Source organism: Chaetura pelagica, unplaced genomic scaffold (genome assembly GCF_000747805.2).
Source record: "Chaetura pelagica isolate M959 unplaced genomic scaffold, ChaPel_1.0 scaffold135, whole genome shotgun sequence".
NCBI lineage: Eukaryota > Metazoa > Chordata > Aves > Apodiformes > Apodidae > Chaetura > Chaetura pelagica.
The window spans coordinates 1,628,246-1,646,639 of record NW_009953649.1 but is presented as its reverse complement, the minus strand read 5'-3'; the positions used below and the strand labels follow the sequence as shown (position 1 = coordinate 1,646,639).

At 40.2% G+C, this 18,394-nt stretch overlaps 1 protein-coding gene across 1 annotated transcript in view; it reads left to right on the top strand.

The window, feature by feature from the left end:
- Positions 1 to 16,273, top strand: part of PLEKHG1 (pleckstrin homology domain containing, family G (with RhoGef domain) member 1) — a 46,716-nt gene extending 30,443 nt beyond the window's left edge. Inside the window, exons 5-17 of the mRNA XM_009999967.1 lie at positions 24 to 174; positions 1,243 to 1,374; positions 3,718 to 3,900; positions 3,989 to 4,084; positions 4,200 to 4,286; positions 6,308 to 6,341; positions 7,510 to 7,605; positions 8,844 to 8,882; positions 9,342 to 9,364; positions 10,223 to 10,441; positions 11,612 to 11,728; positions 12,553 to 14,212; positions 15,174 to 16,273. Coding sequence (XP_009998269.1) covers positions 24 to 174; positions 1,243 to 1,374; positions 3,718 to 3,900; positions 3,989 to 4,084; positions 4,200 to 4,286; positions 6,308 to 6,341; positions 7,510 to 7,605; positions 8,844 to 8,882; positions 9,342 to 9,364; positions 10,223 to 10,441; positions 11,612 to 11,728; positions 12,553 to 14,212; positions 15,174 to 16,273 — 3,937 coding nt within the window. The remainder of the gene's footprint in view (positions 1 to 23; positions 175 to 1,242; positions 1,375 to 3,717; positions 3,901 to 3,988; positions 4,085 to 4,199; positions 4,287 to 6,307; positions 6,342 to 7,509; positions 7,606 to 8,843; positions 8,883 to 9,341; positions 9,365 to 10,222; positions 10,442 to 11,611; positions 11,729 to 12,552; positions 14,213 to 15,173) is intronic.
- Positions 16,274 to 18,394: the final 2,121 nt, after the last annotated feature.

Here is an 18,394-nt window from a genome sequence, read left to right as displayed (position 1 = left end):
AAGCTACGTGTTGATATTTCCAGGTCCGTGGCTGTGTTGACAGAGTGCATGAGGAACAAGACACTGGCCAAGTTCTTCAGGGAGCGGCAAGAAGTGCTGCAACATTCTCTGCCCCTGGGCTCCTATCTCTTGAAACCTGTCCAGCGCATCCTCAAGTACCACCTGCTTTTGCACGTGAGCACCCATTACAAATATATTTCATTTAGGGCTGTTGCACGTCAAAGTTCCTGCCTCTGGCACAAGACTTGATGATTAGAAAGGTTCTGGGTTTCTTTTGATGCTTTTCTTTTGGGGGTGTTTGTTTTTGACGTATTGAGACTATTTCTGCTTTCGTCATTTCAAAGCATACGTATATATATGGAGTGAAAATTTTTGGTAATTATTTTAGAAGCATTGAGTCAGTATATACATCCAAATACTTAGCTTTAAAAACAAACAACAACAACAAAACCAAAACAACAACAAAAACCCCAAACAAAACTAAAACAACCAAACAAAAACAAAAAAAAACAAAAAACAAACAAAACAAACAAACCTTGTCTGTAATCCTGAAGTTGTTTGGAAGATTATTTTCATGATCAAACACTTTTGTACACAAAACTATGGTTCCAATGAAATACAGCATTTTTCCATATGTTGCAATGCTGGAGGTGACTGAAAGAAGAACTAAGTACATATAAACACCACACTTGGTAAGAATTTTGTGGAGAGAAATGACTGAGGAAGCGGGAACTCTTTCCATGTTCATTGAATTGAATTAAGCAAGTTTCAGAAATTCCTGCTTTATTGTTAATGTTTTCCACATATGTTTCCTATTAGAGAATCATGTTCTAGTGAAGTGTAAAGACACTGATTCTTATTTTAAATGTCTGGTGCTTTTCTGCTCTCCAACTGTAAAGTAATGCCCAGGGTATTCTGAGTTTGTAGATATGTTCTGTGTTTTAAGAAAGCCATTAAACATTGTCTGAAAAGGTTTCCTGTCAGCATGCTGCACTCTCCTGTGCCTCTCTGCTCACATCAGCTGCCTCAAGTATAGTTGCTGCTAAACTGACCATAAAGGCTTGGCTTTGTTAGTTGTCTTGTATTAATCAAGTTGATAATGACATGCAATAGTAACAAAGGCAGGAATGTTGCATTTGAGTGATTGCAATGCAAAGACAACATAGTACAGATAAAAATATAATATTGCACCTGGCTGGGAAAATTAACTTAGGAATAACAGAACTTTTTTCCCTGTTTTAGGAAATAGAAAACCACCTTGACAAGGACACTGAGGGCTATGATGTGGTGCTGGATGCCATAGATACGATGCAGAGAGTGGCGTGGCATATAAATGACATGAAGAGGAAACATGAACATGCCATCAGGCTCCAAGTGAGTTCCCAAAGAGTTCATATGGGTGTTTGTGAGCTGTTTTTGTGAAGATATATGGCAATAATGTTTTCTAGTTTATCTTTTCTTTTAATCTTTGTCAGTCATAATTTAGACTCTTGTTGAGTATGCCTGTGGCTGTTTGATCTTGGTCATAGCTGCTGCAGGAAAATCTCAGACATCTCTGCCCTACAAGCAGCATCCTGTAAAGCATTTATTTTGCAGTAATATGGAACTTAAGATAACTTTCCTTTCTTCCTTTCCCTCAATTGTACAGCACTGCTGTACAACCCTAGGGCATGGCTTTGTTCAGAAATCCTGTGGTTTCCGATTTCTCCCCTTTGTGCTGATTAATTTTGTTTTGAGGCATTTCTTGTGCTTCTTCTTGTTTAAGTATTTTCCTCTTAGGCTTAGTATTTTCCTCTTAGACTCATTATCAGTCGCTTTGTGAGACGTATAAACCTAGAAATGTGATAGTTAGAACAAGGTAAAAGTCTCTACGAATGAAGAATTTTTTTAGGAGAAAACAAAAGGTATGCCCTGAGTAACTTTTGGCATCAAGAGCAAGCTATTTTGCAGACATTTTACAGAATGATCATTCTATTTCAAAATTCCCAGTGAATCACGATTTGACATTACATTTTCATTAGCAGTATTTATATTGCTTTTAAGTAAATTAGGGGGATTTTTTTGTTTATAAAAGGGAGTAATAGGATTATACCATTCCAGAAATCTATGTCATGTTATTTGTTGTCCCTTTGTTTCTTTAAAAATAAGTGGTTCCTTATTGGCCCTGATTTTTGTGGGATTTTTTTGTTGTTTGTGTAGGAAGAATAGGGTTACATTTGATAATGTCTTGCCTGCAGCTCTGTAACCTTTGCCACACATAGCTGGAAATGCATGCTAATGACTTACCTACAGTCTGCTATAAATCTGAGTAATGTTAACCAGTAATATTTGGCAACAAAGAGGGTTAAAGGCTTTTGAAAAAGTGTGGGGTGTGTTTTTGTTGGTTTTTTAAATTTATTTTAAAGTAATTTATTTGGCTCAGCTGGCAAATGTATGGGGTTGTGGAAAATGTTTGTGTTCATACTTAGCCTTTTAAAAAGTAAAATGTTTCTGCAGCCATGAAGATAGGTCTTCTGTGGGCTATCGCACTGCCATTTGGTCTGTAATGCTACAAGTACTGCTGCAGCAGTTCCTGTCAGAGTCTCCCTCAGCAATGGTGGACATGATCCCTGTGCTCTGTACCTAGACTTATTTACAATATTATAGATAGACCTGATAATATGATTTTTTTTTTAATTTGTCCTCTTTATTTTTGTGTGTGTGCTGCTTTTGGATTTTCTTCCTATGAATGCTCTTGGCTGCGTTTGTGCATCAGATGTACTGAGATGTTTTCTAGCTGAATGCTGTATTAAAGTGTGATGTCCTAGAGACCAGCCTAGGATGAAGAAATCTGTTCCTGCTTGCTAATGCTGCCAGGCTTAAAGTCTGGTGGATGTTTTTAAAGATTTCTCTACTTAAGGTTTAATCTGCATTTATGATTTGCTGTGCTATTCTCATGTGCTATATCATTGCCACTGAAAGAAAAAACAAGCAACCGAAGGGAACAAGAATAGCCATGGTTAAGTAACACAGACTTTTGATGATGTTCTTAGATGTTTCTTCAGCCTTTTTTTTTTTCTTAAGTATTATTTAAGATGAGAAATACCTATGGTATGTATACAAATAATTATAAATACAAATAGATCTTGGCATCTTCAAAGTATCAGTTTACCAGATCATTCTGGCCTTTTAGTCTTCTGAGAAACATCTCTTCAATATGGACACTTCACAGAGGTGTCTTCTGTGATGGGCCTACAGGACATACAGATGGCATTATGATTGATCCAGAGCAGGACCACACGACTTCGGGAGGATACACAGGCTGAGAGAAAAGTTAACAGAAATTGTTTAGGGACATAGAAGGAAGGGGGGAGCAGGCACAAGAAAAGTCTCATGACTGAGTTACAGACCATTCTCCATTGCTGTGATTCCAGGGAGAAGAAGTTGTGCTCTTTCACCGCAGGCTGTCCTGAGGAGCTCTGGGCTTTTTGCTGGGTTCATACAGGGTTAACCAGTACTCTGGAGGTGTGTTTTAGTCAGGGCTTTGCAACAGGCCTCCGAGCATCTGGCTGCGATGTTGCACTTAACCTAGCGACCTCAGTAGCAGTGTATGGTGACTTTACACGGTCAGATGCTGAACTTCATATAAATGAGTGGGAATGGCCTTAGCAGTTCTTGTTTGAGTCTTTAAGTATGATCTGAAATGAATGTTGGTTGTTCTTCTTTGATCTGTTGCAGGAGATACAGAGTTTGCTCACCAACTGGAAAGGGCCAGACCTCACGAGTTACGGGGAGCTGGTGTTAGAAGGAACATTCCGCATCCAGAGAGCCAAAAATGAGCGCACGTTGTTCCTCTTCGACAAGCTGCTGCTAATTACAAAAAAGAGAGATGAGATGTTTGTATACAAAGCTCACATATTGGTATGTGGGAGAGCAGGTGGTCATCTGCTGACTCCGGGTCTCCATGAAAATCCCTCATGACTCACATTGTTGCCTCTCTTTGTTACAGTGTGGGAATCTCATGCTTGTTGAAGTAATACCAAAGGAACCACTTAGTTTTAGCGTCTTCCACTACAAAAATCCCAAGATGCAACATACTGTCCAGGTATGACAGAAGCCTCCCTGCCTTCTGGGTAACCTGACTAACAACTGCCAGCTATTCCTGAGCTTGTGTAGTGCAGTAATGCATTTTTTCACAGTGCTACAATTTTTTTTATCAGGCAAAGTCACAGCAAGACAAGCGACTTTGGATTCTTCACTTGAAGAGATTAATTCTAGAAAACCATCCTGCTAAAATTCCTGCCAAGGTAAAAATTTAAAAAAGCTCACCACCTCCTTGTATGTGCGTTTGGCTTAAAGCAATCTTGTTAGCTGCAGGATGCATGGCAATTTACAGAAAGTTTAGACACCAGGAGATTAATTAACATGTTGTGTCCTTATGTGTTTAAAAGTTCCTCAAAATTAATGGGGTGGTTCCATTAAAAGCAGCTGCTGAGCTTGGTACAGGAGTAGAATTTAAGTGGGTTAGCAGCATTGCTGTCCACATGAGGATTTGCCTGCTAAGATGTGAGTAACAGATGCAATATCAATAAGCTTCACTGTAAGAGCATACCTTGGCTTCATACTGCCTGTCTGCACAACACCAAGAAGCACTAATTGCAGGATGTGCCAACACTACCAAGCTAGTTTTAATCTATCTTGGTGAGGTATCACAGCAGTGAAGCCATTAGCCACACACTTCACCTTTACACACACAGCCATCCTGAACCCTCATCTTTAGCCATGACATCTGAGCCCTTTTTGGTGAGACAGCTGGCAAGCTTTATGCCAGAGAAAATGAGGCACCGAGATCATGTTCATAGCTGTAATGTCTAAGAGTCGGGAAACCCGGTCCTTTTATTTATTAAATCCTGTCTTAGAGCTCCAGGCGATGTTTCCCAATATAACATATTGCACTTCTCAAAGGCTGGTAACCCTGGTTAATTCTTGCCATGACACAGCAGCCACTGACTCATGTGGAAGCTGGATTTTTTCTTCTCTTTTTTTTTTTTTTTTTTTTTTTTTTTAATTTTACTGGTTTCTTTTGGCCTTCACTGATCAGTTTCATTGACTTTTTTTTCCACTGAATTTTATGACTAAGGAATTGCACCTGTGACTGGCATACACAGTGCTGTAGTAACTCCCATTTTCAACAAAAAATAGAATTATGGGAGAAGAATCTCTAGCAATTGCTATTACTAATTCTTTCCTTTTTGTTGACCGAGTTTATCAAACGTATAATGTTTATGCTAGTATCTGTGCTTAAAATGTAAATGCTCATTGCAGTTTATTAAGTTGTAAAAACAAATGTTGCAGCATGATCTCAGCTTTAGCATCAATATTATTTTTCTTTTATTTTTTTGACAAACCAGTAGTTGCTAGTTGTGAGACTTCTCTGCCCAGATTTTGGAGGATTTCAAAGTAGTCCACATATGACACCTGGTGGATAATTACTGAACTGCACCTGCAGAAGGGCAAGCAGGTTATGTAATTATTATTTTTTTTTAGTTTATTCTTTTTCCTATAAAAAAAAAAAAAAAAGTCACAAATTTTAAGCAGTCCTGAGATGCTTTTGATCCTGGTTCTATCATAAACTGAATAATGGTTTATTTTAATAGCTGTTCCTCAAGGAAACTCTTAAAGGAAACTCTAAAAGGAAGCGAGGTTGATAGTGTCTTCTGTGACAACTTCAGAATTCAAAAATAAGTAAGGAGTTAAACTATTTTATTTTTAGGGAGGAAATTTTCTGTGAATCACAAAAAGACTTGTTGTTCCCAGACACTAGGGCCCAGTTTGTGCCAATCCCAGCAATACAGAGAGATGTATCGACGGGTGTCCTCCTTGGGGGAAACAAACCTCCGGACACCTAGCATGTGCAGCAGGATCTCAGCACAGCACAGCCCCTATCTTTGATACCAAAGTAGTTTTTGCAGTCAGATGTGCCATCACTCCACCCTCCAGAAGTACCTCTGATGCCTCAGGGATGTGCTTCTCCTCCTTGGGTTTCCAGGAGGGCAGGTGGGCATGCAAGGCAGAGTTGCTGGGTGCCATGAACAGCAGGGTTTGTGTGAAGCTCTGGTAAGCTCCTGCCAGCAAAATTCTTCTTCAGGTGTGTAACGTGTCCAGCACACAGAGAAAGAAAGAAAGTAATGCTGCTAACTATGTTCAGTAGTTAAAAAATCAAACTTGCTTGTGTTTACATATAAACTCACTCCTGTCTGTAATATGCAATGCAATTTGTCCTTCTATTTATAGTTTAACTTTTTAATTTGTTGTGTTTCTCTTTCAGGCCAAACAGGCAATTCTAGAAATGGATGCCATACGTAAGTTGGTTCTTTTTCCACTTTCATTTAAAAATTAATAAAACCATCCTAAGAAGTCTAGTTTTAACTGCTGGTTTCATCTGAGATGAAAGAAGGCGAGGCTTATGTTCCTTGAGTTAAAACCTTGCTGGAAAAACTAAAATTGGGTGCAGATCCTGAGGAGTTCTCTAGGCATTTGGCTGACTGATCAGCAACCAACAAGTTATGTCACATGGTAAGCAAGGAAGAAACAGATTAGGCCTTTTGTAACCTCTGGCCACCCTCTTTTGCTTATTTCATGCTGACTAAACGTATGATCTTTCCCATTTTGTACCGTAAGCTCAATCTGGTTAGGACCCACTGAAGGGCTAGCAATAAGCAAGTGCAGCTTGAAGCGTGCAGCAGTGTTATGCCTTACCTGTCTGGCACACCTGCAGCTGGAGGGCAGCGAGGGAAGCAGCAGGCGGGTCCCTGCGCTGTGCACGGCCCCTCTGGAAGGGAAAGAAGGCTGCTCTGCAAAGCTGCCTGCTCTGGCTCTCCTCCATTATTTGCAGCCCTTTAGCGTGGCAGCTCCTCTCCTGGCTATAGCAGAAAGCAACTGCGCCTGCAGAACTGCCCCGGAACATGCTTGTGTTTTAGGGGTTATACCTGTGCGTGTTTCAGGATCCAGGGCTAGACAGCGTGTGTGGTGCTGCTGCCTGCGCTCAGAGTGTGATCTCATCTGCTCTGTCCCTGCTGCTGCACCTCTCCTTGCTGCCTCTGCTGGTGCAAGCTGCCTTAGCTCTTCATGTTACCAGTGATCCCTAGCAGTATAGGGAAACGAGAACAATACTCCTATGATATAAATGCTGAGGAAGTGTTAGAGTAAGGTAGGCTTGTTTTTTTCTTATGTAGTTGTATCAGTCAAGAGGGCTTTGACTGAGAAACTGGCAAATAATTAAGGATTATAATAGTGCATTAATGTTGTAGGGTTAGCCATCTGGAGCAAGGCACAAACCAAATGGGCTGGGTGGTTAACAACTACCCTACAGCAGCGCACCACGTTGCTTGTGTTGCTTCAGGCTCTGATGAAATGCCACTTTGTCAGTAATAATGGGATGGTGGCACTGCCTCTGAAGAGAGCTGCAGAGGCACGTGAAGTTACATCCTTGTCACTCTCTTATTCCTTGTGCCTCTGCTTGTTCCACAGATCACCCAGGCTTCCACTATAGCCCTGAGGGAGAAATTAAATCTTCATACCAGCCTAAAGAAGGCAGTGCTCCTCACAGAGTGAGAAGGAAATCAGGTGAATAAACTCCTTTACCACCAAGATGACAAGAGAGAAAATGGGGGTATTTAGAGTTGGGTGAGGCTGGGCACCTGCAATTGGTCCTTAGCTGGTACTCCACACAGCTTTAGCATGGCACAGTAACTTTCAGGTGTGGGTGGAGTATCTTATTAAACATCTGGTTTTGTATGTGTTGGGTTTTTTTAATCCACTGTTTGCATTTAATTTCATGGATATGCATTTCTAGTCATGGATGTGTAAAGAACAGTTGGTACTTTCTAATGGATGAAAGAATGCATATGCAGGAAAGCCAGTCACATTATTTAAATCTGACATTTCTACCCCTACACCCTAGGTAATTAGTGTCTCAGAAACGGCTCCATCATGATTGTGATAGACTAAAACATAATTACTACCATCACTTAGTGTAATGTTTGTCTTATGGATAATAGAGATTTGAGAGTTAGTTGAGCTGACTTTTGGGTTGTTGTTTTTTTTTCTCTTAGCTCAAACGTACATCCATAAGTACTGTTAGTTTCCTCTTGAAGCCACTACAAATGTCTCTGTATATAGGTGTTTTCATATTGCAGTCACTGTGTTCCTCTCTTCAGGTACTTAAGGATCTTTCTAATATGGAATGTGTAGCATTGTATACTGGGAATGACTTAAACAAGATTCATTAGAGTATTGACATAGTGATTTGTTGGACAGCAGCACCTGTGTTTGAAAAAAAAATTAAAAACAATTACTTTTCAGGCATCTTCCTTTTGTTCCTGAGGTGAAAAATTGCATTGGTGCTGCTTTGCCTGTAAATGAAATAGTACAAAATACTGATCAAATGGCCTCCTGTGTAACACTCAGCTATTTATGCTGTTAAAGCCCTGCTAAGCTGTTGGTACCTCATTCATATTTCTAATAGGAAACCTCCAGCAACTTAGAACAGTAACAGAGATGACCAAGTTTTTTTAAAGCAGAAATCTTAACATGGGATGAAAATGTATGTGTGGCTTGCTGTATGGAGGGCAGCTGCTATTGCATTGAGAAACACTTATGGTTTTTAGTAACAGCTGTTGGTTTGACACATCAAAAAATACTTTATTTGTGAGGAAACTGGGTGATAAAGAAATGAAAATCTAGCTTCCCTGCAGGGCCTCAGAAGCTTAAATTTTAGTACTCATGTTATAAAAAGTTGTCCAAGGTACCTGTGATTTTCTTTGGAATGCTGAAGTGCTTAAACATGTTGTTGTCTTTTTCAGAACCCTCATCTAGAGTCCATAAAGTTTTGAAGTCAAATGGTAAGCTACTCTGTCTTCTGTTTATTTACATAGTGTTTCTGTCCTTTGTAGAACAAATACAAATGGCTCCCTTCCTCCTATATCTTCCCTTAAACACGTTGTCGGGGAGGGGACACAAAGTTTGCAAAGAAAACAAATGTTAGTTGTAACATCTAACATGTATTTTCCACGTTTGGTTCTGGTCCTGTAAGCAGCCTAGCAACTGGTAAGTGAACACACCATTGTGGCCATTGTGAGTAGTTGCCCATATCATGTCAGTGTTGCAAAATCAGGATCTCAAGTGCAACTCATGCTGCCTCTGTTTTATCTGAGACCCTGTAGTTTGTTTGCTCAATTGCTGCTTCGTTTAATCCTCCATTGGGAATTCTGAAGTGGGATACTAGTGTAGCAGTAAAACAGGTGTAGACTGATACCAGTTTGATTATTCGTTTATGATGCAGTATATATTTCTCTTTTCAGCTGTAAGCCCTGACATGCAGAAGGTAAGCCAGTTCTTGTATTGCTTGATTTAGCACATTCAAATGACTTTGAGTACAGTACTTACTGTAGAATTGGCATCTTCTTGCTTGTCTTGTATTTAAGAATGGAAACAAAACCATAATTGTTGTTTAACATCTTGAATAAGATTATTGGAATGAAAGCAATAGAAATACAGCTATTTCAGGAATATCCAATAAAGAAAAAAGGACTGATTCTTGGTTGTACTTGTACATGGTTGTACTTCATAATACTATAGGGTACTTTAACATACCACTATAATCATGGAAGTTTTGTTTATAAAGGTAGTGTTTATTCTTTGGAGCATGTATTTGCATTTATTAAATGAAGGTTTCACCTTATCCTGATATATATATCATATATTTAAGTCATGATATATGACCAAACAGAGCTGATACAGCTTAAGCAGATGGAAATCAGCATTTCTAATTTTACGTTTTTGGTAAGACTTTGTAATGAATTTCCCCATGCAGTCTGAAAGTCTCATGTTGAATTTCGGTTCCAAGGCTTTTAGCTGGGATGGAATTTTAAGTGAGGGTATGGGGAATTTTTACAAACAGGGTATGTTAGATATGTCTTCACTGGGATACCATAACACTAAAGCCCATGATTGGGGTGGGGTTTTTGCATATTTTTTTTTTTCAGTTCTAAATATGCTGTGGAAAAATACTGATTGTTTTACTTACTTCTTTATAAGTCTAATTTCAGTGCAGCTAACTGAACTTAGCTTAAACAGTGCCTCTCAGGCTGATGTAAAACAATGTCTTACTAAAATACAAAATCTCCATAAAATCTAAACAAAGTTTTGTGGTGTTCTTGTTGTTTTTGGGGGATTTTCTTAGCGGATCAGTATTGAAGGAGCCCTGCTATCTAAAGCCAACAAACTAGGATCAAATGACACCCTGCTGAATTCTAGGAAGAAGGTTTCCTTAGAACCCAGTGGGCTGGAAAGCCAGTTTCAAGAGTCCATTGAGCCAGCCTACAGCAGTGATCAGGATGAAAATCTCCAGGCTTCTGCTACAGAACAGATTGATGCTGATGATGAAGAAGAGTCTGAACAGGTAGGAAAAAGAGAGGGAAAAATAAAACCCTTTTTTTCCTGGAGAGAATGGAAGAGGGATTCAAATTACCTGTAAAACTTAAGGGAGGCAGGAATATGTTACAAGTGTTTGTAACTCTTTCTTCTTAGAAATATTTTTATTTAGACATTAAGCTAAGATGCAGGCACTGCCACATATGATGTGGTGTTTCTTGACCTGCAAGCTGCTGGTAGTAGATTGGAATTTGAACTTTAATATGGGATGTTGTGAGTAGGATTTATGAAAATGAGAATTTTGAAATGTGACTATGATAAAGAATGTAAATTTTTAGTTTGTTTGGCTTAGTTGATGCTGAGGTAATCATATCCTTGTGTAGTCCATTTATTTTGTGAATTACCTAAAATCTATTATTTACTTTTTTTTTTTTTTTAAGCTTACTGCACATGTCCTCTTTGAAATGACAGTGTATAGTAAAATAGTATCTCATATCAGTGCAATGTCTTGTAATTTTCTCTCTTCCTGACATGAATAAGTACAAAAGAATTAGCCAGTGCAAAAGAATACCACTATAAAAATGTATAATAGCAGTTTACTGTTTAATCATATGTGTGGCAACAGTACCTTCTCAGACTGCCCCCGTTCCCACCATGCAAGCCCTTCACTCTTGAGTTAATTTGCACACTGTTCAACATATAATATTCTGGCCTTATGTTTGTCTGGTGATTGTTTGCATGTTGTTTTTATTCTGGGAAGTTGGACCTCTTTCTGGTTTTCAAGACTGCAAATGAGAGCAAGACTATCCCCTCCCCATTTTAAAACAAAGCAAAAAAAAACGACTTTGGAAAATGAACTTTCATGAGACCACCTCCTGTCATAACTTTGGCTGTGAAATTAAGCCCTTTCCCTCAGTTTCTGTGTATTCTTTTACATCTTTATTTTATACACAGCTTCTGCTTTCAACCCCTTCTGACAAGATGTATGGATTGATTTAACTTAACTGGTTATTTGTAAAGAAAATTTTCTAGGCTTTGAATCATTGTTGTGCTGGTGCTCTGACTACTCATGAGCATTTTGTTCTCCTGGTGTAGATACCTGACCTGTTCTAGCTGCTAGTAATTTTTCTGAACAAGACTGAACAAAGAACTGTAGATTTTATTTACCCCTCTCTTGCTGTTTTCTTTTAAGCTACAGGGAATGCAGCAAAACTCACTGCAGAAATCAAAAGGGGGAAGAAAAAGACTTAACAGTCAAGCTGTTGAAAATGTTGAGAAACGGAGAAGTATTAATCTCAACAAGTGTGAAACACAGGTATGTAATTTTGTTTTTTTACTTCTATTTTTCTGTGCATCATAAATAAGTGAAGGAAATCTGTGTTGTTCCTAGATAGATAAGTCATCTTCTGTTTATGTCGTGTCAATATTCATAACATTGAAATATTCATCTGTATGATGAAAAACTATTCTTTTTTGGGGCAGGGAAAACAAACAACCAACCTAAGGAATCAGCATTAACTTAAGCCAGAAGGAATTATCTTTCCCTCTTTGCCAACCTCTGGGTGGGAACATCTACAGAATCTTTCATGTTAGCATTAGCAGGCATGTGGCCTTACTGTAATTTAGATCTGGTGGCTGAGCTGGATGAAAACCTACTCCCAGAAGACAATGAAATTTTCAGTGGCATGTGCTAGAGAGCATAACATACCTTTCTGCTAGGGTTATAGTCAAGGAGGAAGGGAGGAGAACAAAACTTTTGGCACAAACTCAGAGTCAGATTAACTTAATCCAATTGTGAAACTGCAGAGTTAGCATAGAAGGTTTAATCTAACCCCTGCCAAACAAATTTGTCTTTAATTACCCATGCATTAGCACGAGCCAGTATCTTGTATTTGAAGTAAGATATTATTAAGTGCCAAGAGTGAACTCTGAGCCATGCAAAGGATAAGGGGGCAAAATAGTCTTGCATGGTTGCCTTGGCTCCCTCGCTCTCTAGCAAGGAGCCTGCTCACCCTGCCCATCTCCACCTGACTCCACGCTGTGGGACACCCTTGTGCAGTGGTAGTTCTGTGAACAGAGGGAGGGTGTATTATTGCAGGGGATAGGCTAACCTCACCTGCCTATTTCAAATCTCCACAGAGCTCCAAGGACCCTTCAGATGAAGAGTCAACCCCATTGAATACCGATCTTCCATTTTCCTGCACAGCTAGACAGCCGCAGTTGCCTAGACAATTCAGCACACCCCAGAGCAACTCACTAATCATGAATATCTTGGGGGGAAGTACCTCTATTAGAAATATCTGGACTGACCATCAGATCAGGCAGGCATTGTTCCCCAGCCGGCGTCCACCTTATGAGAATGAAGACGATGAAGATGATTATCAGATGTTTGTACCATCAGTGTCTACATCCAATGCCAGTTCCACTGTTGGTGGAGAGAGGAGGAGTTCTTCTGGGCGTCCATGCAGCTGGCACTTGGGAGTAGTACATCAAAATGAGACTTCCAGCCCCACTCGTCACAAAGTTGTTAGGCGGGCCAGTAGTGCTGGTGAAAGTAACACGTGTCCAGCTGGCGCCAGGTATAAAATTGGGGAGCGCAGCTCTCGCAGGGAAGCGAAGAGAACAGAGGTGAGCAGTATGAATGTGTATCCTGAATCTTCAGAGGAGCTGACCATCGATGATATTGAACATGTTTATGATAATATAAGCTATGAAGACTTAAAGCTGATGGGTCTGACACGAAGGGAGGAGACAGACCGTGTTCCCCAGAGATCTGCTAGAGACTCTCTCTATGAGGCTGAAAACAAAAGCAGCTTGGATTCACCCTCCAAGAAGAGGACAGAAAATCAAAACAGGGCCTCCATTCGTGCTAGTAGGGATGAGATACTACTCAGTAGAGAAGCACCTACTTCAAGTCTGGATGAGCTCAGGATTGTTGAAGACAATATCTATGACACCATAGTGCTTCCAGAAGCACCACTGTTGAATTTAAAAAGTGCTAAAAGGCGGAATTTTCTGGGTCTGGGAAAAGATTTTGCATGTTGTGACAATCTACAGCAGTTTGTTTCTGAAGAGAGTCTCCAGTTCAGTGAAGATGAAAGTCCTTACCATCGTGTTCCTGTCGACAATGATTATTTAAGCTTAGTAGATAGCTCCTCCAACTCTGATTCACTCTCCCATAAGTCTGCAGCAGATAAACTCTCAGAGGAAGTAGATGAGATTTGGAATGACCTGGAGAACTACATCAAGAAGAACGAGGAAAAGACAAGAGACCGTCTTCTTGCAGCCTTTCCTGTTTGTAAAGACGATATGCAGGAACGGCTGCATGCTGGTAGTACACCCGAACTGAGTAAAGATGTAGAGTACTCACTGTCTACTCTCTCTCTGCCAGAAACTCCTATTTTCCCTAAAACTGTGAAGCCCAGGGCTGCCACCTTAAGTGAGGCTAACCTCAGGCTTGAAGACACTACACCGTACAAGGAGAACTCTTTTTTGAGTCTGAACAGATCTTCCTTCTCCAGTGAGGTGCCTTTTGTAGATAGCCCATATGAATCTGCCAATACTGTTCTGTCCAACGTCCACACAGAGGGTATGGAAAGTGACTTGGCTGTTGTGGATAAAACAAAAAACAGAGTTTTTATGATGGCAAGACAGTACAGTCAAAAAATAAAGAAGGCTAACCAACTTTTGAAAGTTAAAAGCCCAGAGCAGGAGCAGCCAGCTAGCAGACAACAAAAACTGAAACACAAAGATCTTGCTGCCATTCTGGAGGAGAAGAAACAAGGTGGTCCTGCTATTGGTATGTCAAAAATATTTATTTACATATATATTACTTCAGTAACTTTCATTGAAATGGGAAGATTTTGAATTTCCCCCACCTTACTAGTTGAGTATTAGCATTGTGCTTTCTGAGTTACCTCTGAAATGAGTTTTCTGTTCCTGCTTCTAATGTGAATATGCCTTTCTATCACAATAAATTCTTGTTGTTACTTGATAAATCTGGGAATAAATAGTGAGGTAGTGTCAGGAAGATCAATTCAGCTTAAGCTGGAAATAGAAGTTATGCCTGAAGCATTATTGGCCTTTCTACAGAAAAGTGGTTATTTTCTGTAATAGTGTGAGCTTCCAGAGTTTGATTGAAAAGGTGTATTTCCTGGTACATTCACCTTCTAACAAGTCATGTATGTTTGCTCAGGTATCATCCATATCATGCTTACAAGCATAAGGAATGGGGTCTGATAAGAAAGAGCTGGTGTTCTTGCTCTTTCTAATAAATACGCAACATTGTGGTTATACAACAGCTTTGGAACTAATTTTGTCTGCAGTCAGTTGAAACAAATTGGAGACTTGGAGCCAGCAGACTTCATGTGCTAGAGTGTCATTCTTGCCTTCTTGTGATATATTTATAAAAATCCTTAAATATCATCTTTACCAGTTTATTTTCAGAATGTTCTTTTCCATTTTAACATGAAACAAGCAGGGTATTATTTGAACTGTGTGCTACATTTTGTCCTGCATGATTATTTACTGTTGCAAGGCATTTTATGCTTCTTTTTTTTTTCAATGCAGTGCACTGAAATGCGATGCATGCCTCTTCCAGCCTCCATTGTTTCATGTTATTTTGTTCAGGCTGAAGACATTGACACAGCTGTAAACTTTTCTCTTAACCAATATAAAGCATTCTGGGATTTTTAAATCTTCATGCCACTCATTTGAATGGATTGCTTGCCTCTTCTAAGTTCATTCTCTCTTCTTTCTAGGTGCCAGAATAGCTGAATATTCCCAGCTTTATGACCAAGTCGTCTTTAGAGAAAGTTCACCCAAGGTCCAAAAGGAAGCCTGGACCACCCCTCAGGAGCCATCGGTCGGGAGGGATTCCACACTGGTGGCTGCATCTCCTCCTTGTTCCCAGGCTGACAGTGAATGCTCAAGAGCAGAGGATTGGCCTTTGCATTCTACCTACAGTAATGGTGAGCTGGCCGACTTCTCTCCATGGTCTGAATCCCAAGAGCCAAAGTCAAAGAGCTTGTATGCAGAAGCTGGTACAAAAAGCAATTCGAGGCAGTTGCCATCAGCTGGCTCGGTGCCTTCACTTCAGATTTCTAACCGTTTGCATGTCCCGGCACAGAGGTGGAGCACCATTATAAGCCAACCAAACAAAGAAAATTTACATCAAGATCACATCTATAACTCCCTTGGGAAAAGAGTAACCAATGTAAAACCACAGGTTTACAGCAGGTCGCAGTCATCTTCCTCGATTGTGGTCAGCAGGTCTGGAGAAGCCATCATATATCCTAATGAAATGGAGAAGAAAAAGCTGCATTCAAATAGGAACTTCCGATTCAACAGCCATCAAACACCGGGTATTGCGTCAGGATGTACCGGGCCTGAGAAGAGAAATCAGATCCCTGAAAACTGTTCTGATATGATTCTGCAGGATTCTCAAAAGGTCCTGAGAGTGAACAGGGCTTCCCCTCTGACAGCACAGGTGGCCACTCAGAACTATTTTTCTAATTTCAAAGATACTGAAGAAGAAGGGGATGATGATGACTATGTTGAAATAAAGTCTGAAGATGAAGGATCTGACTTGGAGACCTCTCAGAACCAAGCAAGGAAATTGGATCCTAAGCTGCATAATGCAGATGCTGCTCCTTCTGAAACACTCTGCAGCAAAACTGTCTCTTGTACTCCTGCCAAGTCTGACAGCAGCAAACATGCACTTAACCCCTATCTGACTGCATACGGTGATTCGGATAAACTGAACGACTACCTGTGGAGAGTACCATCTCCTAATCAGCAGAATATTGTCCAGTCTCTAAGGGAGAAGTTTCAGTGTCTCAGTTCAAGTAGCTTTGCTTGATGCTTTTAGAAATTTCTAACTGTACTGCCTTACCATGACAGAGTATATACTAGGACACTCAGTACTGGCATCATATATTTCTGTAATATTACACAATCAGACGTTGTATCACGTTGTAAATAGATGTGAAATGTATCTTTTAAAAAATGGTTTAGGATCCTGGAAGTGAAAAAGGCCATGTGCACAGTGTCTGGGGTCTCACTCCATAGTTCAGGTTGGCTTCTCATCTCCTCTTTAACCTTCACATCTCTTCCCTTGTTAGGCGTGATACCCTGTGATTCTTGCCATCGAGCCAGGTGTCGTGCCATTTTATCATGTGAAAACCTTAGTATTTGGACTTTTGAGTTGGTGACCTGTGTTCTGCATCCAAAATACTTGTGTGATTACTCTGGTTACATATGGGAGCATTCAGCTAAGCAGCTACTCTAGTGACTGCAGATTTCTGAGCAGGATGCTGGTAGTCACACCAACATGCCAAGTGTGTGAATGCACATACTTCTTGCACGTTACTTTTTGACATACATATTCCAAGAGTGTGGGACCAATGCACATGCTATATTACTATAGAACACGCTCCTTATATTTGAAACAAAATCTCATCCGAGTGTTTGTGAGGGATGCCAGACTGATAGCCCTGTGTCTGAAGCCTTTTCTACTTTCCTTAACTGCACAGTAAGTAGAGGATGGGCAGTGAGATCTTTTTCTTTGAATTATTGGATGTGACACAGTCCTTGTCTGGAGGATGTTATGGGCAGTAGAAGGCAAGCTCCACTGCCTGTGAAGATGGCTAGACTGAATTTCGTACCTCCAGAGGTGGTGGCTTTTGTGACAGGCAGAGAAAATTTGAGTATCTTGTAGCACAGAGCCCAGCACTGGATAGTTGCTGGGTGTGAATTTGTTGAGTAGCTGTGTTTTATATGCAGCGATGAGAAGGGTATTTGTTCGAGTCCCAAAGTCAGTAACCCTGAGAGAGAAAGGGACTTGGCTGGATGCTTGGGTGAAATACAAGTTATGTGGTGTGTTTGGCCCATAGGGCACTTCAGTGATACTGTTGCTGAGTGACAAGCTGCCTTCCCCAGGGAATGTATCTCCTGTAGTAGGAAAGGATCCTTCCTGGCAGAGAGGTGAAACATATTTTCTCAACCAGCCAGGGCTGACTCTAATCCCATTTATGTACAATAAAAGTAACTTTAAAATTACAATACATTCCATTCTTTTGCAAATAATGCATTGAATAAATGCTGCCATTAACAGCAAAACCTGGCTTTCCAATACAATGCAAATTTAGTCCCCTTTATCATCTTTGTTGCACAGTATTGGATTCTGTTACTTGAAAACATTGTACCTAAAGACAAGTCCAAGTATGTCTATGCAGATCATCTGGTGTGGCTGTTCTTTTTTGGTGCTTAAATTCTTCAGATTACATGGATCAAGCCAGTACAGAGTTAAACATATCACCAAACAAAGGAGTTTAACTGAAGTACTGTTTTTTTAGTCACCCCCCTCAGCTACAGAGCACTGTACTTCCAGAACAGACAGCTATGTCCTGCGTTGGTTACCATGAGGAAAACCTGAAGTTATCCGTGTACAGCTAATTACTGTAGACTAAGATTTAAGGACTTGAACTTGTTAGAATGGATTAAATTATTTACCGCACAGATCTTGCATTGGCTAGGAATTGTTCTGAGGGCTGGTTGGTCATGGTACTTACCAGCTGGTGCCACAGGGATACTTGTTACAGCCAGGACATCCACTGCGATGGGACCCACATCTATCTAGCAAAATCCGATTGAGAAATAATGTTGTACATATTTAAGGCGCTAAAGTGTAGCAGAGCCCGTATTTATTTAATATAGCTTGTAAAGTATTGTAAATATGAATAGAAGTTAAATTTGTGCTTTACCCAAGCACGTCTAGATTTGTTTAAACAGCTAGGGAATGTTGTTTAACTCGCATCTCATGCAATCAGTGGATTTGGGGGGGGGTGGGGGTGGGGTGTTGGACGTGACAAAAAAAAACAACTCAGAAGAAGGGACTTGAATTAGCGTGTAACTTCTCCCAGGGATCATTTCATACTATTTTTAATAAACGTTGAGTATGTAAAAGCTTTGCGTTGCGTTC